General features: G+C 41.7%; 1 protein-coding gene and 1 long non-coding RNA gene across 5 annotated transcripts in view; one reads left to right on the forward strand and one right to left on the reverse strand.

Moving 5' to 3' along the window:
• Positions 1-5,170: 5,170 nt before the first annotated feature.
• On the reverse strand, positions 5,171-9,702 carry LOC128398456 (uncharacterized). Of its 2 annotated transcripts, none has more exons than XR_008327130.1 (3): positions 9,338-9,702; positions 7,704-7,844; positions 5,171-6,284 (listed from the first exon to the last, which is right to left on the reverse strand). It is a non-coding gene; the product is annotated as an uncharacterized LOC128398456 (long non-coding RNA). The 2 variants fall into 2 exon arrangements; XR_008327132.1 differs by lacking the exon at positions 9,338-9,702 and adding an exon at positions 8,853-9,144.
• LOC128398415 (neurabin-1-like) overlaps positions 9,150-27,819 on the forward strand; it is a 39,292-nt gene continuing 20,622 nt past the window's right edge. For all 3 annotated transcript variants that reach the window (XM_053359464.1, XM_053359472.1, XM_053359480.1), the window contains exons 1-7: positions 9,150-9,342; positions 10,380-12,240; positions 22,272-22,404; positions 22,865-22,985; positions 23,770-23,874; positions 24,010-24,130; positions 26,083-26,226. In XM_053359464.1, coding sequence (XP_053215439.1) covers positions 10,636-12,240; positions 22,272-22,404; positions 22,865-22,985; positions 23,770-23,874; positions 24,010-24,130; positions 26,083-26,226 — 2,229 coding nt within the window. In that variant the 5' untranslated portion in view covers positions 9,150-9,342; positions 10,380-10,635. The remainder of the gene's footprint in view (positions 9,343-10,379; positions 12,241-22,271; positions 22,405-22,864; positions 22,986-23,769; positions 23,875-24,009; positions 24,131-26,082; positions 26,227-27,819) is intronic.

The following is a 27,819-nucleotide window of genomic DNA, read 5'->3' on the forward strand; positions in this document are numbered from 1 at the left end:
ACGGACGGGAGCCTTTCTCCACCCTAAAAAAAAGCTCAACAATTGAATCCCCCTCCTCCAAAAAGGAGGTAGATCACTGCCAGTTTTTAATTCTGAAAGTAGATCGCAGTCTCTTGAGAGTTGCCCACCCCTGGAGTAGAGGATTGGTCTTCAACTGGTGGGTTAAGACCCAATACTGAGTCGCAACAGTAGTACAGCTACCATATAACTATATGGTTAAAAACTTAAGTAGTTGGTCCCCAAATGCATGTTTGGGCTGAAGGTGAGTACTGGAGTCTGAAAAGGTTGAAGGCTACTAGGATACAGCATATGTATGTTGCTCATGTTCTATCCCAAACTTCACCCCCTTTGGGCCATTGCACCAGCATATCTACACCAGTGGAATGAGTCTGCTGGTAGCCTATTTTCATTTGCATGTGGGATGTTCTGCCAGCATCTTTTTGTGGCAATGGTATATCTGGCATTCTACCTGTGTAGGAGGGCTTCTGCCAAATCCTGTTACTCTTCTGCCACAGATCTCAAGTATAGGATTATAACAGATGTTTACATTAATTTTGTCCAACTCTTTCACAACTAAGCCTGAATGAAATTGCTGGGCCTTATTACCTACTGTAGAATTTAAACATGTATTACATTTTTGAGGTGTCACAGAGTTCAAATGTTTGTTTGTTCTTTCAGAAGATTTAATAATAGTAGGCATTCAGCTGAGCTACAGTCATACTAAAATAAAATAATCAGTTAAACATATGGCATCAGGGTGATTTCACATTCTTGTCTAGACATACTAATGAAATAAATATGTATTGTGGAAAAAATGGGCAAATATGATAAGAATAATGCTTCTAGATAAGAAATGGTATAGCAGAAAAGCTTTACTAGCAGCAATTTAAAAAGAAAAATGCTTGTGAAAATGTTAATAGGGTATTTTAATTTCTTTCTTTTTGGCTTTGTCATGAAACAATTTTAACTTTATGCTAAATAAAGATTCCATTAATCTAATCTTGGATACATGTCTTTAGCCAACTGTGATCCTCTAATCATCACTGCGCACTTGAGTTACTTATAACTTCACAGTGCTGGTACAATTAGAACATTATTAAATACTGTCACAAAGACAGAAATTTGCCACTTCAGCTAGAGAAGAATTTTCATTGCCTCTTTATCATGTCTCTCCCCCCCCTCACATTTCTGCTTCTCACTAATAAGCCAAATATATTATGTACTTCTGCAGTAGCCAGATGGTTCCACTGAATATTAAATCTGTTGATCAGGTATTTATATCCAATTAAAACTATAATTAGGTATGCTTACTCTTTCCTCACTGGTAGCTTGCGTGTATCAAATCTGCACTGAGAAGCACCATTCCCCACCCTGCTATTTTACAGGACAACCCAACCTGCTACCCCTTATGGTGAGCTGCGAGGGCCTTGGATTGAGCAGAGTGGTCCTTCCAGTCAGCTCTGCTGAAAATGTGGGCAGGTGGTAGACCTACTGGTGGTATCCCTGCCAGAGTGAGAGGGGGCAAGAGAAAGCACTGAATCCCAAACTGGTATCATAGCCATCACCAGCCATCACTGGGCCCAATCAAAACCCAGTTTCTGTGCCAGCCTGCAGCCTACATCCTGCAACCTTCCCCCTTCCTCCATGGCTACCATGCAGAGTTGGGCTTGAGAACATAAGAAGACCCTTGCTGGATCCGGCCAGTGTGGCTCATCTAATCCAACATCGTGCTCTCACAATAACCAGCCATTTCCCTAAGGGAAGTCTCTAAGGAGAGCTAAAAACAAGAAGACAGTGGTACCTCGGGTTACATACGCTTCAGGTTACATATGCTTCAGGTTACAGACTCCGCTAACCCAGAAATATTACCTCAGGTTAAGAACTTTGCTTCAGGATGAGAACAGAAATCGTGCTCCGGCGGTGCAGCAGCAGCAGGAGGCCCCATTAGCTAAAGTGGTGCTTCAGTTTAAGAACAGCTTCAGGTTAAGAACGGACCTCCGGAACGAATTCAGTACTTAACCCAAGGTACCACTGTACTGTTAGTTTGCATTTCTTAGTGCAGAAAGTATCAATCTGATGTTTAGAGATCTTTCCTATTCTAATTAATTAATTAGAGGGTCCTGGAAGCTTCTGTGTGTGAAAGAAACAAGCAGAAAGTTCATCATGTTTGGGTTATTTCTTCAGAGAAGCTGAGTACAGCTGGCTTAAACTGGTTCTCTTATCAAAGGTCATGCTGACTATAAAAGTAGGGCCAGGAGCCTGGGTTTCACTTTCTCTATCTTTTTTCCTTCTGGTGTGGGATTCTGTACATAATTTGCTTAGAGTTAAAGTTTTGATTTATAAGTTATTGTAAGTTTAAATTAAGTCTGCTGCAACTTGTTTTCTTATGGACAGTGCCAATCCTAAATGTATTGGATTTGTGACCATTATGCTCATTTGCCTTCGGTAGCCTCTGGTCTATTTTGGGGGGGAATCCTGCAACGTGCTTAAGTTTTTACTCTGCTAACTATACATTGAGGTTCTGCTCTGGATCAATATTGAGTAGAATTCCATGACAAATACATATATTATTTCCAAAGCAAAAGAATTTGAACACAAACAATGATGTGATACTAACATTGGGAAATGACATCTTGATCACTTGAAGTTCAAGTAACTTCGGTAGTCCAAAGGACCTGGACCTTCTATCAGTTTGAGACTTATATGTAAACTATGATCCCCTTCTTGTACAAAGATAGCCTAACTACACTTATCCATGTTGTTGTAAATTTGAGGCTGGATTACTACCATGCCCTTTATGTAGGGCTGCCTTTGAAGATTGTTTGTATACTGAAGCTAGTCTAGAACATGGCCGCTGGGTTGCTATCAGGGATCTGGTGAAGAGAGCATGTATTGTCTGTATTGGAACAACTCCACTGGCTCCCTACGAGTTTCTCATCTCATTTCAAAGTCGTTTCTCTTTAAAGCTAAAGCTCACCAGTGTTGAAGCAATGATTCTTCGACATCAACTTTGTGGGACTGGTCATGTTGTGTGGATGCCTGATTATCGTCTTCCAAAGCAACTACCCTATTCCAGTCTTGAAAAAGGAAAGCATAATGCTGGTGGTCAACAAAAGAGGTTTAAAGACTGTCTCAACGCATTTTTTTAAAAATGTAGTATAAACACGAACAATTGGGAAACACTTGCCTGTGAGCACTCCAATTGGAGAACAGCCTTTACCAAAAGTGTCATGGGCCTTGAAGACACTTGAACTCAGGACGCAATGGAGAAATGTGCTAAGAGGAAGGCTCCTTTGGCAAATCCACACCGTGATCAACTCCCACCCGGAAACCAATGTCTCCACTGTGGAAGGACGTGGGGATCCAGAATTAGCCTCCAGTCACTCATGGACTCATTGTTAAAACCGTGTTTATGGAAGACAATCTTACTCGGCTAAGAGTGATTGCCAAAGAAGAAGACCCAGATATTTGTTGAATCACCTTCTCCTGTATCAATCTGCTCATCCACTGAGATCATCATCTGAGATCTTTCTCCAGGGAACTGCACCATCTGAAGCAGCAGTGGAATGTGTCTTCAAGGCACCCGGGACAGACACACCAGGGTGGTGGTGGTGCGGAGGGTGACATGAAGAGGACGCAGCAAGGCAGGCAGGTGCCCTTAAAATCGGTCTGACTGGGCTGATTGGAAGGGCACATGCCTGTTGGGTCCTCCTGATGCCCTGCCAGCTCCACGCTGCTTTGCTGGGATGAGGGATCGGACTCACAAACCAGCGCGGGGCTGGCAGGGGCGGTGTGAGGAGCAAAATGTGGCCTCAAAAAAAGCTGTATCTGGGGCAACAGCCCCCTTGCCCACGCTATGCCTCTGATCTGAAGTTCAGTGGGTGATAGTGACTGGAGAGGCTTTTCTGTAGTGGCTCCTCATCTTGAGAATGCCCTCCCCAAAGAGGCCTCCCTATCATTTAAATGTCAGACAAAAACAAGCATTCTTTAACTTAGAACAGTTTGATTTTCCAATCTATTTCATTTCAAAAATGGTAGCTTTTCTTTCTTATGATTCTCTTTGCTGCCCTGAGAGCATAAACTCATACTGAATGTGTGGAATATAAATTAACTAACTAACTAACTAACTAACTAACTAACCAACTAACTAACGGTGTCCCAAATTTAATCCCTGGCATCTCCAGATAGGGCAGGGAAATATATTTGCCTGCAACCCACACAGTGGAGCAGCTGCCGCACAGTGTGGACAATACTGAGCCAGCTGAACCAATGGTCTGACTTTGCATATGGCAGCTTGTGTTTCCGTATTTATCACCCACCATCTTCCAAACTTTTTATGGGACATACTTCCAGACTCCATAGAAGTTCACACATGATCAGCTAGTTCACTACCACACTGTATATGTTAATAAATCTATTTTTCCTTTTTGAGTGTGTGTTTTGGACAATGGTTGGGAAATGCTTTTAAATAAATGCACATCCTGTTCTTGATACAATTGCGCTCTGCTGTTAAGAAGAGGCGGCGGTTGCCTCCTTTTCTTCCCTCTGTTTGAGTTTACTGTTTGTCTTTGCTTCATCCCATCCCATTAAAAAGACACATGACTACATTTTAAAGGTTTCTTTCTCATGCTTCTACTAAGTCCCCATGACAGGATTTTGTGTAACTTGAACTATAGTTGCTATGACAGTTTTAAATTATAACCTTCAGGCTTGACTAAGAGTGTAATCTATAATTAGAGACCTAGTTTAAGCTTACAGAAATTGTGGTCTAATTCTATACCGAAGAGAAGTTTTCTTTGGCTTACAATTTACTAAGCCTATCTACCACTGAAACCTGGTACCACTTCAAAACGTAAGCCCTTTTCTTAACCAAAATCACTTCCTGTATGACAACAGCACATACATCTTTTTAACTTCAGATATACATGCATGCAGGAAATCAGAAAAGAATGATATTTGAAGCAACATCTTTCAGGCATATTTCTTCCTCACATCAAGGCTTTACAAAGGTTGTATTCCAGGCACACTGAGCGGTAAAACTCATCAGGAAGTCTTTTAGACTTCCATAACTTTTTAGATGGTTTTTTTATGCTGTGCGAATAAATTTTTAAAAATCAACCAGTCAGTGGAATCCTTGATTAATACATTCAAAGAACAACAAAGAACCAAATCTGTTGCCAGACATTTTATTGTGAGACTTTAGGACAGGCTTCCTCAACCTCAGCCCTCCAGATGTTTTGGGACTACAATTCCCATCATCCCTGGCCACTGGTCCTGCTAGCTAGGGATCATGGGAGTTGTAGGCCAAAAACAACTGGAGGGCCAAGGTTGAGGAAGCCTGCTTTAGGAGATCAGAGAAACACTGCAGAGCAGCCAGAACATATAGGTAGCCTAGCATGTTAATAAATACAAGTAAAATAAAATTAAAGTGGGGTGTTTTTTTAAAAAAGAAATGAGGCAGCTATGTTTGTCAGTTTTCCCAGGGTCATTGAGCTCAACGGCTAGAACACGGGAAGGTGGAAACATTTTATTATTTAATGAGCAATTGGGGGAGAGAATATTGCCAACACTTTCTTCATATTTCCTTTAGTAAAAGCTCAACATTCAGAAAACAGCCTGGAATATCCCTGAGGAAAGTCTGTACCCCTGGGCACTTTAATATATACCCCCTGGAATCATCTTGGAATCTCTCACTGCCTCTCTGTTCGAAACTAATAATGGACCAGTTTATACATTATTCTGTAAATGCAAAGCTACACAGCATTTTTAACATTTAGAATGTGGAGGAAATTCCCTTCTCCCACCCTTCTGACTCCTGCCACCATGCCCTTTTTATTGTTTTCCCCTGGTTTGTATGTGAGGAAAACAAAATGCAGATTTAGATTATGTTCTTCGCTGAACTTTGTGATTTAGGATTTGCCATCCTGTCCCCATGCAGCCCACATGGTTTAATTAGGCCTGTTAAAGAGATTCAAGGCTTTCAAACTCTTGTGTACAGTCTGGGGGAGGGAGAAGGGGAGGCACATGGGAAGAAAAGATGCCTGGTGTACAACTTCTGGTGGGAAGTTCACAAAGTTCACCTGGTTACAGTTGACCAGCTGGCTGTCAGTTTAAACGCAGAGTCAAAACTTGAAGCTTCAGAGTTTGTATTTGGATCAATTTTGGTAGGCCTCTTCTGTCAATGTTGATTATTTGCTTGGAAATTACCTGTAAACTAAACCCAGTTCTATTCTGGTGGTGAACATTTTTATTCAAGAAGAGCACGGCACAAGATGACTTCATGTCTGCAGAAAGAAAAATGTTGAACAACCAACTCTACCATTCTATGATTCTGTGAAATGCTTGCCTATCCAGGTAAACATACTTGGACACCATCATCCTACTGGAATTCTATTGGCTTGGCTTTCAACAATTTTAAATATTGTTTTAGTGCTGTAACCTGTCCTGGTATCTTATAGTGAAGGGCAGTTGATAAATATGTAAATGAAAATAACAATAGCATGGACATAGCTTTTAAAACTGCTCGTCACCTTGCTTGGTTATCTCTAGTCTGCATATCATTATAGGCAATTTCACCCTATTAACTGTGTTAGAATCAGCATTTCTGTGGCTTTTGATTCAAATGTTTGTGAAGTTTTGTTTTTGCATCCAGCCCAGCACCTTAGCATATCAGTTGTTATAACAGGCAATACTGAAGGCCTGTTAGTGTTTATGGTACATGTTTTGCCATAGCTTTTGGACAAACTAGCTTTTCAGGATTTTGTAGTCCTTAAAGCAGCACATGACACAAAGTGAAACACCGAATGGCCCAAGTAGCTCTGCAGCAATATGTTTGAATGGCTGCAAAGGATACCCATTGGATACCCATTGGCATCACTGCATAAGCTACTGGGTATAACATCGCTGGAGATGGGTAACACACTCTTCCTTCTCCTCAGCCTCTGCCCAGACAAGATATTAAAGTTTCTTATTTAAACACCCCCCACTTCCACAATGTTGCAATGTGTTCATATTTGATTTTCCCTATGAGCCTTTGAAAATTATTGTTTTGTTATGGGAATGTAGTACAGTGGTACCTTGGGTTAAGTACTTACTGGTAATTTGTTCCGGAGGTCTGTTCTTAACCTGAAACTGTTCTTAACCTGAAGCACCACTTTAGCTAATGGGGCCTCCTGCTGCCGCCACACCGCTGGAGCACGATTTCTGTTCACATCCTGAAGCAAAGTTCTTAACCTGAGGTATTATTTCTGGGTTAGCGGAGTCTGTAACCTGAAGCGTATGTAACCTGAAGCGTATGTAACCTGAAGCGTATGTAACCTGAAGCGTATGTAACCCGAGGTACCACTGTATTTCAGTTTCAGAGTAAACGGCTCTGAGTTGTGAGAAAGCTTTGGAAAGGCAGGGTATCTTTCTCCAAACAAATACAAATAAATAAATAAAAAGGCCAATGGAAGCACAGGGGTATCTGCTCGTCCATGGCCAGAAGAGATTTGAAAAACATTTTCTAGGTTTTTCCTATTTGAACAGTATATACTGCCCTTTTCTGTCACACTGAAGAACATATTTTAAGGAAATGAAATTGACAATACCAGGTGCTGCCTGAAATCTAATGTAGCCAATTTCATAACTCCATCTGCTGGAATGGGGCTAGAGAGAGTAGCTGCAATTAGGAATTAGGAAATAAGAAGACAGAATGAACTCACTTTTTCTCCAGGCTGCAAGGCTCCTCTTTCCCCATTGTGTATGTACTGTACAAGTATCAGAGTTTGTGCTACAGTAATAACTTCTATTGCAAGTTAACAGAAATGACCTTGAGTATCCAGCCTAAGAGGGGAAAGGAAGACCTGAGAGAAAAAGAGGAAGAAAAAACCTCATTTGATAGGACTCAATTTTACTTTCTCATACAGCAGAGAAGTTTGAATTCTCAATAAATTCCGTCAGCTATTTGGGTCCCAAGCCATTTAGGGTTTTGAAGACCAGTGCCAGCACCTTAAAGCAAACAGGCAGCCATACATGAATCTTGAATTGCAGGGGTGGGAGGCTGGAGGCTGAGAGAAAGTTTGCCTTTCCTAAACCACTCTACCAACTTTGCCATTCATTGACAGGCACCCACAATTCTGGATGCAGCAGGTGACCTCTGCAAGCTTAAGAGTCTGATCCTGCGTGCTTACTCCAAAGTAAACACCATTGTACTAGCCTTAACAGTTACCAAAGGATTGTATATCCACATTATTCGGAAGTCAGTCCTATTTTTATCAACGGAATTTACATGCATATGCGCACCGTGTCCTCTAATAAAATTCCATTAAAAATAAAATAATATGGAGCCTTGGGGGAATTGTATCAGTTCTCTAAGATGCCAGGGCCCAGTCCAGTAATAGCCTAATCTATTATATAGTATTAGGGTTGAAATATTTGCATTTTTCCAATTTAAATGTATATTTTCATATACGTTTGGCCTGTACGTATATAGTTATAGATAGATAAATAAATATGGTCCATTGGTTGCTTTGGGATTTGAATCTAACAGCCAACCCCCTCCCCTCCATCTACGAGCTGCTGCGAGGGTGTTGAAAATGGAAAATATGGAAATAAAACAAGTCCCAAGGGGGGGTTTCCTTGCGTTGCTGAGAGAAAGAGAGAGAGAGACGCAGATGCCACCAGCAGCAGGGGGCAAACTTGGAACAATAGGCGCCGGAGCTCCTCTTTCCCCGTCTTTCCCCTCAAGTCAAAGATGGTACGGCCCGAGCCTTCCCTCTCCTCCCGAGTATGGTATATCCCAACGGATGCAGGCGTTTCCCTCAGAACTTCGCCGCCGCGCTCGCGCTCCTCCCCGCCTCCCGGTCCCTCACCTCTGATCCCTCTTCCCCCTCCCTCCCTCCAAGAGGAAGAAGCGGGGGCTCGCGCTCCGGGGACTCTTTTTTCCCCTTTCTTCTCCCTTTGTTGTTGTAGGGAGTTGAGCGCGCGCCCGCCCGCCCGCGCGGCCTGGAGAGGAGGGGAGGGGGCTGTGGAACGAGAGAGAGAGAGAGAGAGGGGAGAAGAAGGGGGAAAAGAGCGAGAAAGAAAACCGTAGAAGAACTATAAACTGGCCGTGCGGGCGGGCGCGCAAGACGGAGAGTAGTTGATAGTGGAAAGGCGGGCGGGCGAATAGTTTTTTTTGTTTTGTTTTGGGGTGAGGAGGGCGGAGTTGTTAAAAAAAAAAAAATAGAAGAAAAGGAGCTAGTAAGAAGAAGAAGTTAACCGGAGCGGGAGCCTCGGGGGCCGCTGTTCGGAGGGGCGGATACGGGCGGAGGGGAAAGAGCCGCCGCCGCTGCCGCGCGGGATATGAGCTTTTTACCTCAGGTAATAAGTTCGGAGGTGCTTTTTGTGTGGGGGGTGGGCCGTTGTTGTTGTTTGAGTTCCCGCGAGGAGGGAAAGGAAAGCGGGCAAACTCTCCGCGGGGACGGGGGGGGGGAGGGAGCCGGCGAGTTTCGTGGCAGCGGCTTTCCATTGTGAGCCTCCGGAGTTGGCTCTCTTTCCCTTCCCCGTGGGGGGGACGGACGACGGCAACGACGACGTCTCTCTATCTCCGCTTCTCTCCTAAGGAAGCCTCAAAGTTCGGGCCGGAATTGTTCGCATTCCTGCCTGGCCCTAGGCAAGAAAGGGAGAGACACCGAGTGAGGGAAGAAGGACGTAGGCGGGGGCTGGCTGGCTGGCGGGGATTGTGTGTGGGGGGGGTGAAGTTGTGGCGTCCACGTATTTCCCCCCACTGTATTCCGCGCCCCCCTCGCCGCCTCAGGAATTAGGAACAGCCAGAGATGGGCCTCCAAGGAACTTGGAACGACCAAGCCTCTTGGAGGCAGAGGAGGGAAAAGAGTATTTTCATGCGGGGGGGGGAGAGAGAAATCGGCCTCCTTTGGGCCGGCAGGTCTGTCCAGAAAGAAAAGTTTGCAGCGCGGGAGCAAATGTTGTTCCCCTTTTGGAAAGGGCTCCCCAGCCTTGCCTGGAAGCCGCATCCTCTTGCCCTGGAAGCCTTTCCTCTTAATCCCCGATGAGGAAGAGCTGCCTACGGTTTATTCAATGGCCAGTGAGAAAGAGGCAACTGCTTTCCACATGCTTAAAGCAGTTTTTCTCCTCCTCACTATTTCCAACACTGTTGCAGGGTAAAGCCCCAGTGAGCTTCGGTCTGCGTTAATTCCAGAAATTCAGAGTTTGTATTTATTTCATCTGCGACCTAATCGTTTTTTAATTTTGATTTTGCTTCCCCTTTGATTGGCAGAGGACAATAGAGATAAGTTTCCCACTGCTCCTCAGGGTATGGAATTCTGTTTGAGAGAAGTTGAGATACGTAGAAGGGTGAGGTCTCCTCCTTCAGCTCATTAACTTTTCTTTTTTTGCAGATGGCTTTCAGGATAGTAGATCAGCCGTGGTGCTAGGATCCCGTTTTTCCAGATACATTCCTCGAGTGCTTGTTCTCTCTGTGTGTGTTCTTCTCTGGCTCTTCCCATAACTCACTTCAGTGCCTGCATGGAATAAGCCAGTCAGAGGCGTCTTCCAGTCTCATTCTGTCTCCAGTTTGTAAGAGGCTTGTATCCTGGCATTGTGAAGAACAGCAAGGGCAACTGCTGTTGGTTTTCATACCTCTCCCCACTGTAAATGAGTGAAGGGTCTCTCCTTTTGACAATGATGAAGACTGAAGGAAAAGGAGAGAGGACTTTAAGAAGTGCTTCTCCACACAGAAATGCCTATAAAGCTGATTTTCATGCTATTAAGTGCAGTTTTGATTCTGTGAACTCGGATAATGCTTCAAATAGATCTGGCTCCCAGCAAAAGCTGACTAGCTCATCCAATGGTGGAGGTAATGACCCACATGTTCGGGGCAGAGCTGTCACCTATGGCAACAGGGTACACAAGATCAAAAATATGTTCATGCAGATGGGTGGCTCTTCCACTCCACTTTGTTCTGAGAACAGCCCACCCTCTGAGCCCAAGATCATCACCAAAACAGCTGCAAGTGACCCTGCTCCTCCTTCTCCCAGTAGCCCATCTTTCTTTTGTGTTCAAAAAAACAACCTCCTAAATATTGACTCTGTCCCTTGCAGTGGTCCCCAGGATTCTTTACCTGCTTCTTCGATTACTGACAAAATTATCTGTAGCAGTGATGAAGGACATCTAGACAAAGCTGCCCTAGCGGAGAAGTTTTCTGAGACTAGGAAACTTTTTGAAAGGAACACAAAAAAACCAAGCTCATTGGACAGATGTACTCCTAGCAAAAATGAAAGGATTGAAGATAGGAGGAGGCATGGCTCTGCCTCCTCTGACGGTAGTAGTGTGGTTGATCACTTTAATTTCAATACCGATGTTGGCTCTCAAGTCACCATAGACAAGGCAGAGGGTCAAGGGAACAGTGAACACAAGGTGCAGCACTCCAGCTCTAGATTGTCCTCACTGAATGCTGGACCTATTTCTAGAAGACTGGAGAGTTTCCTGGGAGACAGTGACAGTGAAGAGTGTAAAGACACTTCAAAAAATGAGGGTACTCAAAGTGTAGTCGAGTCTGTGTTCTGCAGTTGGGAATCACCAGTGGTTAAGGAAGAGCTGTACTTGAAGCAAAATCAACCTGAACAGAGTAGGGTCACTGAAGAAGCGTCTGGAAGAGAGCAACAAACCTCTGAGAGGAATCTGCAGTATACAAACAATGTGTCCACTAAAGTAGATAGAGCCCCAATAAAAATCTCTCAGGTAGAAGTAGTTAGAGCTGAATTGATAATGGTGCAGAATAAAACTTCAGAGAATGATGGTGAAATTGTGGGGGAAGTTAATGTCTTCCAGAAGGAGAAACCACTCCGATTTCCAAGCTGGGAAGGTGAAGGAAATGGCCTCACCTTTGAAGAAATGGAGAAACTTAGTGGGTGCAGTGAGCCCCATCAAAAAGGAGTAAAAGATGTGGCATCTCCGGAGGAAGTTCAAACAAGAGAGCATGATCATGTGGAACAAGTAGGAGATAGTGAAGAAGAGGATGAAGAACAAGAAAGGCCAGAAAATTGTAGTGGATTTTCTTCCAGTGCTTTTGGGATAGAGAATGCAGCTTTTGATGATGACAGAGAAACAGAGACTTATAGTCAGGGCCCTGAAGGAGATGAAACCTTGCCAGAGGAGGAATACAACTATGATAGTAATTATGAGGAATTTCCAGGACTTTCTGAAGAAGAAGATCCCGATCCAGATAGGAAAGTAAAGTTTTCCACCGCCCCAATCAAGGTAAAGTGTCATGGATAATTGTATTTTCCTTCCTTTTTCCTAATGCCTAATGTGATTATGCCATTTCCAGAAGATTACATGTTGTATGGTATAATCATTGTTGCTTTTGATTTAATTATGGTGACAAATAATACTGAATGTAATTGTAGAACCCCTTGGCTTCATCCACCTGGTTTGTTTAGCATCCAGTCCCTTTTGATATTAATAGGACTTCCAAATAAGTATGCCTATAATTGGGTTGAATGAGTGATATCCACTGCTTCCTCTTCACTGGTGGAAAGCTTCTGTCAGCAGAACAGTGGCGGGAGGCAGTTTTTGGTGACTCCTCCTCTCTACACCCTCTGCTGTCACTCAAAAACTGCTTCGCAGGGTTTCTCAGCCCTCCAGATTTTGAGGAGCCACAGGAGACTGAAGGGAAGAGGGGGAATTACTGAGAAATGCATTTCTCTCCCATTCTCCTGATGGATGCCTTTCGTCAGCAGGGGGGATATCACCCAAAGTATCTAAGGAAATATTTCCCAATAGTGGTTAATGTTTGAAGATGATCATTTATCTGGAACTTTCAAATTGCTAGGCTTGTACATGGATTACCATTTTAGGGTAGAACGGATTGGGAATATTGTAGAGCTTTGGGGGAGGTTAGGGAGTTGTGTGTTTTCAAAAGCGTAGCAACATAAAGGTTTGCAAAAGATGGCACTGCTAACCAAGATTGTTCCCAGTTACTTTTGCAAGTGTGATGTGAACCTTGTGTCTTCCTAAAAGAAGTTTGAGATCGTCTTTGACTTCAGTACTGAATTAGATTCACTTTTGCAACAAGTGTTTTTTTAAAGCTTGAAAGTTAACATTTAAACAGTATTAGTTGGATGGTTACATGATACACAAATTAGTTTTATTAATTTGCATACATCAGTTTACCCGGAGCCCTTAATACTGGAAGAAACAGACAAAAGTGGGTAGAATGTAGTTTGGGCACCCAGAATTATTTATGCTTTGGAACAGGGGTAGGCAACCTAAGGCCTGGGGGCCGGATGCGGCCCAATCGCCTTCTCAATCCAGCCTGTGGACGGTCCGGGAATCAGCGTGTTTTTACATGAGTAGAATGTGTCCTTTTATTAAAAATGCATCTCTGGGTTATTTGGGGGGCATAGGAATTTGTTCATTCCTCCCCCCCCCAAAAAAAAATATATAGTCCGGCCCACCACATGGTCTGAGGGATGGTGGACCGGCCCATGGCTGAAAAAGGTTGCTGACCCCTACTTTGGAATTAAAAAACAAATTTATAAAGCCTCCTGGTAAAGGTAAAGGTACCCCTGCCTGTACGGGCCAGTCGTGTCCGACTCTAGGGTTGTGCGCCCATCTCACTTAAGAGGCCGGGGGCCAGCGCTGTCCGGAGACACTTCCGGGTCACGTGGCCAGCGTGACTAAGTGGCATCTGGCGAGCCAGCACCAATGCAGCACACGGAAACGCCGTTTACCTTCTCGCTATAAAGTGGTACCTATTTATCTACTTGCACTTACGAGTGCTTTCGAACTGCTAGGTGGGCAGGAGCTGGGACCGAAAGACGGGAGCTCACCCCACCGCGGGGATTCGAACCGCCGACCATGCGATCGGCAAGCTCTAGGCGCTGAGGTTTTACCCACAGCGCTAGCCCTCAGCCTTCTGGTAGTGTGCTGCTAATACATGGCAAATTTTGAACTTTAGTTAAATGTCTGAGGCTGCTGTCCTAAGCATGCTGATTGGGCAGTAAGTCCCATTGAAACTGGTGGGACTTAGTTTTGTATGTATAAGCATGTTTAGAACCTTGAAGTAGGAGTAAAATTTCACAACTCCAAATCAATTCTGTTCCATAGCTGTTTTATATACAGTGGTACCTTGGGCTACAGACACCTCGGGCTACAGACACTTCAGGTTATAGACTCCGCTAGCCCGGAATTAGTACCTTGGGTCAATAACTTTACCTCAGGATGAGAACAGAAATCATGCGGCAGCAGTGGGAGGCCCCATTAGCTAAAGTGGTACCTCAGGTTAAGAACAGTTTCAGATTAAGAACAGACCTACGGAATGAATTAAGTTCTTAACCAGAGGTACCACTGTAACCAGAAATTATAAGGCTCATACACAATGTGCCTAATGCAGTGTGGTGACCTCCACATTTTGTGGACTATAAGTCCCATCAACACTGACAGTTGGTTAGGCTGGCTGGGCAGATGGGTGTTTTAGTCAAAGCAGCTGGAGGGCAATACCTTTGCTAGCCATGCCCTAATTTATGTGAATTATATGTGTTTTTTACCCTGTTATTACCTCAGTAAAAAAGAACAATGACGGGCCAGGTTACTTCCTATTTGCATCCCTCAATCAGTGTATCCAGCTCTGACTGTACCACTCACCTGAAATGAGTAGATAAAAGAAGAAGAAGAATTCAAAAGCCCCTTCTCATCTCCAAACAGGTACAGTAGTACCTCGGGTTAAGAACTTAATTCATTCTAGAGGTTGGTTCTTAACCTGAAACTGTTCTTAACCTGAGGTACCACTTTAGCTATTGGGGGCCTCCTACTGCTCCCGCGCCGCCGGAGCACAATTTTTGTTCTCATCCTGAAGCAAAGTTCTTAACCCGAGGTACTACTTCCGGGTTAGCGGAGTCTGTAACCTGAAGCGTCTGTAACCTGAGGTACCACTGTAGTTGATATTAAAATTGTGGGCCGACATGATTATGAGGTTCAAGTGTCTTTGCAATTAACATGTGTTTGTTTTAATGTAAATGGCAGCAACATTGAAGGGGAACTGATAATTATTGTTATTTGGATTTCAGAAGGCATGAGAAAGAATTTAACCTTTTTCTCACCTGCTGTGATCTTGAGAATGAGCTGTTTGAATTCGGAGAAATTTCCCTATTGGTGTGAATGGGGATTTCCAAGAGAAAATGGCACCTTCAAAGGAGGGGTTTTCTCAGTATCATAGCAGAGAAGGAAAAGGGTTAATTTGTCCTCCACAGCTGCTTATCAGTCTACACACAAGACCTGCATGTTAAATGGGAGACATAGACATATTTACGGTCACATCTGCTTTGACCCCATACTGATAATTCAGTTGCTCTGTGCCTGAAGATACTTCCGCTGCAGCCGAGTACTGTGCACAGGGAACCTTTAGATTGATGCTTTTATTCTTATCCTAATAAGCTCCTAAGTAGCTTATTAATTTTATGATTATTCAGTAAAGGCCCAACACTCTGGTTTCATGTTCAAGCAGTAAAGTTTCAAAAAGGCATTCTGAAGATCATATGACAAAAATAAAATGCAGTTTAGTTTAAAATGCTAGCATTTAATATCTCAGCCTCAGTTAACTTTTGGAAACTAATGAAGAGTATGTTGAAAAGGAACTGCTCTGGATTGCAGCTGGTTGTTTGTCGTTCCGAATCCAAAACCTCATTCATAGCCTATGGGCAAACTTGAGGTAAACTAATGTTGACAACTGATGATCATATGATATCTTCATTTGACTGACTATTAAAGAATCAGCTGATACCTTTCCCACCATTTCTCTAACACAGGCTTCCTCAACCTTGGCCCTCCAGATGCTTTTTGCCTACAACTCCCATGATCCCTAGTTAGCAGGACCAGTGGTCAGGGATGATGGGAATTGTAGTCTCAAAACATCTGGAGGGCCGAGGTTGAGGAAGCCTGCTCTAACATGTGTTACCTTGGGCCAACATGTTTTTATTTTGCTGTAGTAAGCATCAGTTTTGCTTTTGTACAGTGCATTTTTGATTCCCAGAGCATCTGACATTGTGGTTCAGAGATTGGGAGTACAGTGTTAACTTGGTTCTTGAATTTAATCCATTCCAGGAGTCCATTCAACTCCTGAAATGGTTCAAGAACCAAGGCACAGCTTCCGATTGGCTGCAGGAGCTTCCCGCACTCAATCAGAAGCCGTGTCAGATGTTCAGCTTCTGAAAAAGATTCGCAAACTGGAACACCCACTTCCGGGTTTGCAGTGTTTGGGAGCCGATTCGGGAGCCTCATTGTTCGACTACCAAGGTACCGCTGTAGATGGAAAGCTCACATACTCCTTTTGCCTATCTCCTCCCCTTTATGGCATGATTCTCCCTTCTGTTGTCAATGTTTACCTCTGTACCAGTGTTAACCATGGTTAATTGAAAAAGGTTCTGTCTTAGCTAATGGTTTAGTGGTTAGAGTGTCGGACTAGGACCTGGGAAAAATGGGGTTGGAATCCCTACTGAGGCATGAGACTCACTGGGTGAACTTGGTCCAGTCACTGTATCTCAGCCTGACCTACCTCACAATGGAGGTGGGAGAAGTTCTCTGCTGTTCTTATTTCTCTTTTTTGCTACTTGCAGAAAGAGTAGCAGTATTCTTTAACTAGCATGGTTCCCTGTAATTGACCCAGGTGTGCAGAATTGTGCATGCTAATGTTCCTCTCTTGCATTTGCACGTAGATGGTTAGGATTGTGCTAAGCTACATTTCTTTCTTAAGATTTTGCATGTAGGGGGTCCTATATAGAACCATTCAAAATCTATAAAATTGTAGGCAATTACTATGATGGCCATAAATAAGCTATTCTTGGTGAAAGGTAATCACAATGTTGTGTACTTGATATACTGTATCTTATTTTAAAAGTTTGACATTATCTTCCATAAGCTACTTCCTATCATATCAACATTTTACAATGGGGTGGGGTTTCCCACCCAAACTAGTCTTTGGGACATTCTTGCTTCTTACTTAAATTGGGCCTGAGAGGCCCCTGTCTTGTACTACCTTGTACAGCTTAGTGACACATACTTTTTTCTTCCTTGCACCAATAGCTCTAGTAGCTTATATAGGATTCATAATTTAAGAATTTGAAATTTAAAAATCAGCAATAAGAAGTTTTATGGTACAGCTGGCAAAAGTTTAATGTTAGGACCACCTTCAATAGCAATGTGTCCCATTGTTGAAAAACTCATACTGCCAGGAAGTTGTTCCTGGTGCTCAGTCTACATCCCTTTTCTTGTAATTTGAAGTTATTGGTTTCAGTCTTACTCTCTGGAGCAGCAGAAAATAAATAAAGTCACAAACTGCATTTGTTATTTGTGGGCTGGAAGTGAAGGCCTGGGAAGCTTTCTTAAACTGCTAGCTGCATGGTGTTAATGGCAGCCATACTCATGGCATGATCAAGCATTTTGAATACCAGTTGTTGCCAAAGTTGTTTGGGGAATGTGAAGTTCTGTTCATACTCACCATTGCGTCCACACATCTTATTTGATAATCTTTTAAAATACCTTAACCAATATTGGCATAATTAAAAATGGTCATGGGCTAGGGAACCTGTGCTTCCTTAGATGCTGCTGGACTACAGCTGCCAACATCTGTGACCATTAGCTACACTGTCTCGGCTGATGGGAGCTGAAGTTCAACAACATCTGGAGGGCCACAGGTTTCTCACCCCTGCTGTAGATGGTGTGGAAATTTTCAGAGCACATTGAGAAGAAATGTCTTTACAGAAAATGATCTTAAGAGATTTGAATGAGCCTGTGTTTATATTAGGAGAAATAGAATTTCATTTATATTACAGATGACTACCAGTAGCTTTGGTTATTAGGGGACAATCTGCTACAAATGGCAGAATTGGAACAGGCTCTGGAAAAAATGGAAATTAAAATAACTTACAAATAACTTACATTGGAATGTTCATATCATCCATACTGATTCATGCTGCCACATCAAAACATGTTAACAGGAAATAAACTGATCATTGCTGAAGTTTAATAGCCATAGACCTAATTGTATTTTGGTGCTTGTGAATGAAATCTCATTTTAAAAGATTGTGGATTTTTTTTGGGGGGGGGGGGAAATACTTGTTTCAAAATTATCACACAAGTTCTAACCTCTGAAAGCAAACACCCTAGTGACCATTGATAGCCAAAATTCATAATTATGGTAGATTAAAAGCAAGTGGGTGAGAGCTAAGTCATACTCGGAGTACAGCAACTAAAATTAATGTACTTAAATACACAGAATTCAATGGTCCTGTTCTGAGTATGACTAGCTTATGCATTTCCTGGATGGGTGTGATGTAAAAGTTCTATTTCACTTGTGACACAGGAACAGAAAGAGCAAGGCTCTTGCAATTACTTTTGTCAAAGGTACCTAGTAAGGGTGGAAGTGAACACAGTGCTGAAGTTCTAAGAGGGTGGTTTTCCCTTGACAGTGTGGCTGGAGTAAGGGAGAACTCAGTGGATGTTGCTTGTGTTTTCAGAATCTACCGTATTTTTCGCCTTATAGGACGCACTTTTCCCCCTCCAAAAATGAAGGGGAAATGTGTGTGCGTCCTATGGGGTGAATGCAGGCTTTCGCTGAAGCCTGGAGAGCGAGAGGCATCGGTGCGCACCGACCCCTCTCGCTCTCCAGGCTTCAGGAAGCTATCCGCAAGCCTTGCGGGCAGCAGCCTGCAGCCGGAGCACGGGGCGCCCTCCGGAGGACGCCCCGTGCTTCGGGAAGGTGTCCGCAAGCCTCCCGCGCCTGGCGGAAGGTCCTGCCGGGCGCGCGAGGCTTGCAGGCAGCAGCCTGTTCTGGGGGCTGGGGTTGGTCGGGCTTCCCCCGCGCCAGGTGCGTCTTATGGGGCGGTGCGTTATATGGGGCGAAAAATACGGTAACCTTTCTGTAGGAAACTTCTTTTGGGGCCCATATTTCTAGTTAGCAAGTAAATTGCTCAGAAAATGCACATGAGATTCTTGCATTGCAGGGGCTTGGACTAGATGACCCTTGGGGTCCCTGCCAGCTCTACAATTCTGGGATTTGCACACACCCACTATTCATGAAAGCACCAAAGCTGGTGCCCATAGGTCTATACATACAGGAATTTTTCTGTTCCTAGTTTCTCTCCGTTAAAAGCTCAGTTCATTAGAAGTTATTGTCTGGGAAGCTTAATTCATGTAGCAATTTGTGGTATGTGTACATGTGAGAGCTACTTGCCTAGATAGCCAATCAAGGTACAGTGATACCTCGGGTTACATACGCTTCAGGTTATATACGCTTCAGGTTACAGACTCTGCTAACCCAGAAATAGTATCTCGGGTTAAGAACTTTGCTTCAGGATGAGAACAGAAATCGTGCTCCAGCGGCACGGCAGCAGCAGGACGCCCCATTAGCTAAAGTGGTGCTTTAGGTTAAGAACAGTTTCAGGTTAAGAACAGACCTCCAGAACAAATTACCGTAGATTCTGGCATATTAGGCGACTGGGCGTATAAGATGACCCTGTCTTATATATTGGCTCGGCACCGGGAGGAAGCCACCCAGCGAAGCCGGCTTAGCATTGCTGGGCGGCTTCCTCCCGGCACGGAGCCCGCCGCCCATTGCTGCTGCAGCGGTAGCTTCCGAAGCAGCAGTGGGTGTTGGGCTCCACGCTGGGAGGAAGACATACCCGGCGTATAAGACAACCCCCAACTTTTTAACCTCTTCCGGGGTTAAAAAGTCGTCTTATACGCTGGAATCTATGGTAAGTACCACTGTATAGCACTGCCTTGACCACGACACTACTAGGTTCCTGTTAACGTCGTATCTCACAGCTACTGTATCTCACGAGTTGTAGCTGGCACCTTTTTGGAATATAGTAATTAGCAGAGTCTCTTTAAAAACATTTTTTCTTGGGACCAAAGCAAAACATTCAAACATAAATCGCAAATAAAATACGTTTCAGTAACATGAACCTTGAGAAGAAAACAGTTGAGGTAAATATATTTCTCTACCCAAAAACTATAACAGGTTTTGTTGCACTACCTCTATACTCTCTATACCCTGCAACTTACACACATTTAACTTGTGCACATACAGCTTTATGTAATAATAATAATAATAATAATAATAATAATAATAATAATAATATAATTAATAATGGGCGGAATAGAGGTGAGGCTCTGGGAAGAATTGCTTTGTCAATCCCACTCACCTCTGAACCCAGTTGGTTTTGACTGTAATACAATCTGTTGGCTTTAGGTGCAATCCACAGAATGTAACCTTTGTGTAAATTGCGGGCTTAGTATAATCCAAATTGTAACCTCGGTTACTATCACCTGTTTTATTTAACACAACCCCCCTTTTTTCTCTGCAACCCTAGTCTTTTTCTTATAACCATCACCAACAGACTTTTCTTAGACTTTTCTCAGAGGACAACTGTTTTTCCTCCAGCCACCCACTCCCACTTTTGCAGAATTGTTACTTCTGTGAAGAGTGGATTGTAAGCTGTGGAAACCCATCTACCTCTTTGTTAATTTTCTTTTGTCCAGAATGTCCAGAAATATTAGGCAATATAAATACAGTAATATGCTCTTGTGCTATTTTCCCTTTCTGCTTCCTGGTTAATGTACAAAGCTAGAACTTTTGCATCTACCATGCATTGACGTGTGTAGGTGCTAGATATGGAACTTGGTTGAATTCCTGCTTTGCATGGTACACAGCAATTGTGAATCATTAATACTTCCTGTTACTACTTGTGTGCAACGTCAAAGACTGATCTTGGAAATTTTGTGCAACAGCCCAGAATTCTGAATTAGTTAGATAGCATTTCAGTGATACCTAGGGAATAAAAACTCTTATATGAAGAAATTTATGAGATTTTTTCCCGTCCATCTCTAGTAACTTGATTATTTTAAAATAAGCTGGTACAGACCATACTATTTGTTTATTTATCTATTCATTTAATTTATATACCACCTTTATCTTCCAAGGATCTCAAGATATAGTAGTTGCTATTTCTGCTATGTGGCTTGATTTCTGAAACAGGTTTAATCTGAATAAAAGCATTTTTCTGAAAGAAGGACATCTTAATTCCCTTAATAAATACATAACAAATATTTGTCTACTTTTTCTGAGGCATTTTGGATTACTGCCATGATTACTAAATATAGTGTTATCAGAAAATTCATGTTTCCTGTTCCTGGAAACAGTTTGATTCTGCACAGAACAAACACATTACTAAGATTATATTATTAGCAAATTATATTATAATATTAGAATATGTCCCATGAAATAGATGGAACTGAGTGAAATAACTCCTGATGGTAGAAAAAAGGAAACATGTATAAGTTTTGTTTTTTTGTTTTGTTTTTAAAAATACTTTACCAAAAACACCCTTTTTTGAAAAAGTATAGTAGATTTCAATGCAGATTTTTGCCATCTGCAAACAGAAAAAACTAGCATACTTCAAACTAGTTTTGGCTTGTATGTTTTTCAGACTATCCTGTCCAAAGTAGAGCTCAAAAAATGTGCTGAAAAAGTAGATGTGAAGAGTTGTCAGTAGTCAGGGTAGTTGTCTGACAGGGTAGTTGTCAGTAGTCCCTGACTCCTGTCAGCACCTTTTTGTTTATCACTACTGTTGTCTTTTGCCAAAAATCCAAGAGGAAGATACACAAACAGAAAGAATGCAAAAAATAGAAGCCTATTCTCAAAAGTGCAAATTGATAAGTTTTATTACAAGCCATTGATAAGCATTGTATTTTGTTCATATCACATTATTTGACTTCTATATTTTTAATGATGTGTACATTGTTCCTGAAGGAGGAACTGCACCCTGAAATACATTGAATTGTAATAATTCATTGACACTTTTGAGAACAGGTTTTTCCTTTTTGCATTTTTTTCTGCCTCTTTCTTTTGTCTTAGCTCAGTGGGCTGCCTATACCCAATCTTCATATCTTTTGTTTCTTTATGTTGTTTTTAAAATAATTTTGATTGTTCGTTCATTTTAAAACTGGGCCATGGAAGCAGACCAAATTATTTAAGTTAGGAGATATAACTCATATTCTTATGTTAAGACTAAATCTTTTATTCCTTTGATGTGGAATTTTGGTTAACTTTGTGTGGAGTTGATGACTTTGGGTAAAGAGTTCATATGCTTCATTGGTTAGAGAAATTGCAAAAGGGGTATGAAAATGAAGGGTTCTGTATTAGTATTTACATGCAAATAGTATCTGGTTTTTAGATCTAGTGAACTCTCATGAGTGCAAAACTGTTCTAAAACCATCTCTTATTTTCTTAGGTATTCAGTACTTACTCAAATGAAGACTATGATAGACGTAATGAAGAGGTTGACCCTGTGTCAGCATCAGCTGAGTATGAACTTGAGAAAAGGGTGGAGAAAATGGAGGTTTTTCCTGTGGAAATTGAAAAAGGTATGCATTTTAAACATTTATCCTGCAAAAATAACTTTTACTTTCAGGCCAAAGTGGTCAAAATGGCCTGGAATTAAGCCTTGGTGAAATTGATGGGAATTGTGAGTAGACATAGAAGACTAATGAAAGACCTTGTTAGCTGAGTTTAGGATTGCTTCTTAAATGTTTGATAAGGGCTGGAAGGCTGAAATATAAGGATTTTTGAAAATTGAATGGAGGATTGTACAGTACAGGAATGCGTGCAAAAAACAGAATTCATTGGATTGTCACAGTACATCCTTCTTTTTTTAAGAATGCATAAATGCACTTCTTACTTCAGTCATCATAGAATGACTTCCTGTTTATGATTTAAATACTATATTAAGCCAATAAGGCATTTTGCACGTATGACCAATAATTATTAGCTATAAAACTAATTTTAAAAATACACGGTCTTTTTCTTTTCTTTTGTAACCCATAGGTGACAGTGGTTTAGGTATCAGTATTATTGGAATGGGTGTTGGTGCAGATCAGGGACTGGAAAAGCTGGGAATCTTTGTAAAAACGATTACTGAAGGTGGAGCTGCTCAGAAAGATGGCCGGTAAGTTTCCGCTAGGAATGCTTATTCTGTTTTGCAGACATTAGTAAAACCAAGCCAGAGTAAAAGTATACAAACTAAGTTTTATTACTTTCAGTATCTGAATGTTTCACTGGCTCAGTTCAGGTGAAATGGGAAACCATGTTTTCCTTCTATAAGGATATTGTGTATTAGAGAGATAGTTGCACAACACAGTAGGCCATGTAAATTCTATTTTTTCACTCATGCAGTGTTAGTGTGCAAAGGTGGATGTCTTCTTTAAATATCCTATGAGATTACAGCCCCTATATTGTGCTGAATGTCATTCTAGAAGGTTCTCCAACCCCTAGAAGCTTGCTTATTACCACTGTAACAGAAGGAAGGTGCAGATAGGATCTTACACAAGCTCTTCATTATCAAAAATGTATCACTTGGAATCGAGCAAGTGCATATTGCCTCCTTAAGAAGTTCTTAACTAGTTTAAATATATATTATCCCAGTCCCTACCTGCACTTTAAACATATACTTTCATTTTTAAAGCAAACATATTTGAGTCTGGTTTAGATCTTTAGTTTCTTTTTCCCTGTGGGAGGGGGCTCATTTGTGAGGAAAGGTGGGATATAAATAGAATTAATAATCTATCCAAAAGTTACCATTGAAAATGTTCTGTAGGGTATGTTCTGTAGAACATAATGACCAGACAGGCCCTTACTCATATGCTTTTTATTGTTTTCATTCAAATGCCCTTTTATTTTAACAAATATAGTGTGGTGTGTAACACCAAATATGTTTATTCTTTGCCTTTCAGAATCCAAGTAAATGATCAAATTGTTGAAGTTGATGGTATAAGTCTTGTTGGAGTAACCCAGTTTTTTGCAGCAACTGTACTAAAAAATACAAAAGGCACAGTCAGGTATGTGTAATTTTATAAAATAAGCAGGGGTTTTTTTAGTAATAGAGTTGAAGGGGAAATATTAAAATTATTTCCTGCTGGTGACACTGTCATTTTATATTTGACTTATTGATGGTGGTTGATGGTTTTCTGTAGGTTTCTGATTGGAAGAGAAAAACCAGGAACTCAGAGTGAAGTAGCTCGACTTATAAGTGAGACATTGGAGCAGGAGAGATGTTTGTATGAGCATCAGTATGCCCATGATGATACAGAACAGGTATCAATTAAAATATAACATTGCATGTGCATTGTACACCTTTCCTCTCCTGTGCCCTGCTCCCAAGTTCTTTCTCTTGGCTCATTCTGAGCCCTGTTTCCTGCTGATCTTGTTGTGTTACCTTTCCTTCTCCACTCCTCATAACTGTCCACATCATCAAGAGGCGGTACAGTCACGTTCAGCCTTACCGGTCAAATATAGTTCATACTGTGAATGGGCAACTTTGCTGACTGAATTCACTGCCATTTTTGCTTTCTATTCCTTCACCCAAGTAAACTCCCAGGGTCCCCCAAGCATTTGCTCCATCTTTGTGGGTGGTGATGTTTTGAATGTGTAGACATTGTCACTTATCCTGAGCACCAGTAATAGAAAGAAAGATTACAACTTCTCACTGTACATGTTCAAAATATTTCAGCAAACCTTTTCCTTTCCTGGAGGATGCTGAGTGGACAACAGATGTTTAATCTATAGCCCTAGCCAGCAAGTAGCTTTCTTAAAGAGCTATTTTGAGAAATGAGAGAGATAGTGGGCCAGTATATTAACCATCAGTCTATAAAGTACAGTATTTTTCTGTGTAGAAGATGATGTCCATCCCCCCCCCCCACATTTTTTAGTCAAAAATTGGGGGTTGTCTTATACACAGATTTATATAGTAAGTCTTGGGTGAGCTGGTACTCAGGGCCATGGAGAGGCGAGGCGGTGTTGAGGTGAGGAGGGAACATGGCCGTGGCGCCGTCAGCTTTCTCTGGCTGAGGTGAGGCGAAGCCAGACACAGACTGGAGTGGCGAGGCGAGGCTGTGCTGAGGTGCGAGGGATCGAGTGGGGAATTGCCATAAAAAAGCTCAACAACCTTTTGGGCGATTTCCCCAAAAAGCTGAACAACTTTGAAATAACGATTTCTAAATTTTGGGCTCCCAAAAGTAGGGGTTGTATTATGCATGGGGTTGTGTTATACACAGAAAAATACGGTATCTTGCTTTTTACTACCAGTTACTGTATTTTTCTCCTCAACTTAGGTGTCTGTAAGTTGGCAGCTGAGGGGGCAGGTTGCACTCCCCAGTTGACCGGATTTAGTCCCAGGAGACTCTGGTTGCTGACTTCTAATGTAAAAGCTGTAATAAAGTAATCTATGCAACTACAAGCTTTTGCATATGTTTATACCTGAGCAGTGCCCTCCTATAATTATCAAATACAATGGAGTTCAAAACTAGTACAGTGGTGCCCCGCAAGACGAATGCCTCACAAGACGAAAAACTCGCTAGACGAAAGGGTTTTCCGTTTTTTGAGTCGTTCCGCAAGACGAATTTCCCTATGGGCTTGCTTCGCAAGACGAAACTTCTTGCAAGTTTGTTTCTTTTTTCTTAAAGCCGCTAAGCCGTTAATAGCCGCTAAGCCGCTAATAGCCGTGCTTCGCAAGACGAAGAAACCGCAAGACGAAGAGACTCGCGGAATGGATTAATTTCGTCTTGCGAGGCACCACTGTATGTGTCTTTTTTGGACAGCAAATGCAAGAAAAATGTGTAGTGTTATAAGAGAGTGGAGGAAACACTTCTCCACCTGCTTTCTCCATGTCATGAATAATTTTATACACTGCCTTCATGTAGCCTAAACTTAAAAGCCCCTAAAAAGCCTCTAAAAAAAAAAAAAGCCTCTTAAAAGCCTCTAAACTTAAAAGCCCCAGATTCTGTAACTTATCAAATGGGAGTTTTCCCACTCCCTTGGTCATTTTGATTGTGTTTTCTTGAACCTTTTCCAACTTTACAATATGCTTGTTGAAGTGAGGCAACCAGAACTGAACTGTTTTTGAGTATTTCAAGTTGAATTGTGTATGGATTTACACAGGTTGTTGTTGTTATTTTAAATGCAGAAATATAGAAGGGACATTTCAAAGCCATTTTATCTTTGTTAGAAAAAGTTGTACTTAGTTTCAGTAATACATAATACCTTTTCAGGATGAAGATTATGATGAAGATGAAGATTCTTTTGAATCACATTTACATGGAAAATCGGTGGAAGTGTTTTATCTTCCTGAAAATGAGGATATTAATTTGCCAGTAGACATGGATTCTACACAGTTTCTGTTGAAGTTTAAAGAGGTATGATGCAATGATTTGCTGTCTATTAAATGGATAGTTAATTTTGGTTGGACTCCATTACATGTCCCTGTTACATGTTCTATTGTCTACAGACATTAGCATGATTCACACATTTGCCTTAGACTGCACAAATGTGCAGGCTTCTGTCTTAAATCTACTTTACTCCACCCTGACACTTTTTTGCTGCTGTGCTGCACTGAGCTAAGGTTTGGCTTAACATGTCATCTGAACTGGGAGTCATGGTTAAGCTCCCTCCTCCCTAACCATGAGCCTGTAACAAAGAGCAAACCTTAACCATGAGTCCTAGTTCAGGCAATTTAGCTTAGTGTGGCATGGTTGCAAAGAGGACTGGGAGCAGCAAAATGACTGCAGTCAACTCTCCAGGAGCTGACACGTTAATTCAGTTTTACTTAACCAAGGTTTGGTTACAGCATCTACACTGTAATTCTAGATCTAAGGATATTTTTCTCCTTAAATCTTCTGCTGTTCCTTTATGAAAAGAATAATTTATTAGCAAATCACTTCTCCAATGGTAGATTTCACGGAAAAAGAGCAAGTTAGCAGAAATTTATCAATATATGTTAGCTATATATTGGCAATATATTTTACTGATTACAGAACTATATCCATTCCACTGCCTGCTTGCCTGCCTTTATTTCACACCTTTTCCCCAGAAGTGAGGCTCAAGGCAACTCACTTAAATTAAAGCAACATGAATAAACTGCAGATAGGTGAAAACATAGGGTGATATCAACTGAGCAAGTAATAATAAGCATAGGTTGAAATCCAAAGAGTCTCTTAGATCCATATTGGTGCTTCTGTTTACATCCAGGAGCTTCCCCGTTCGGTTGAAGTTTTTTCCTCATCTGCACTGGGAGAGCAGTACTGAAGTGTGCTTTCACAGTTATTCTGAGTTCTATGGGTGATGTCTTCAGCGGCCTCAAAACCTTTACGTTGAGCTTCTTCAGTGGACATTTAGATCTGAGTCTTTATCAGATAGACCTTACTAACTTTCTGATATAAAAAACAAAACTTGTTTTTGCATTGGCATGTGTAATATCAAGCCTTCAGAATACACTTCTCCAGAGATGCTTTTTAAAAAACACAAAACTATTCAAGACCAAAAGTATAATCTTTCAGTCTCCACATGTGTGAGCTGGGGACTTGGTTGTTCGCATTTGAATTATGCTCCTTTGGTCATGCTGCAACCGTGAGAGTCTCATAAGTTAGTAGTGGATCACTTCTTTTATTGCTATCTTGCAAAGGATAACCAGTCTGAAATGTTTTCCTTCTTAGAATTCTGTCAGTGAATAATGAAACTTGATCACTTACCTTTAAAAATATTTAAATTCAGATCTTTTTTTCCAGAAAGCTTTTTTATTTGCTTTCATATTTTTATTTGCTTTCATATTTTATGTTAGATTTTATGTTTGCTTTCATATTTTATGTTAGATATTCGGTAAAAAGTATATGTTAGCATTACATTCCTGAACCAGCTATAGTTGGAAATGAGTGGTTGACTCAGAAATAGGAATACATACACCAGCAAACTCATCCAATAAGCACAGTGTGCTCAACATAAATATTACATTG

This window comes from Podarcis raffonei, chromosome 1, assembly GCF_027172205.1.
Source record: "Podarcis raffonei isolate rPodRaf1 chromosome 1, rPodRaf1.pri, whole genome shotgun sequence".
In the NCBI taxonomy this organism is placed as follows: Eukaryota; Metazoa; Chordata; class Lepidosauria; order Squamata; family Lacertidae; genus Podarcis; species Podarcis raffonei.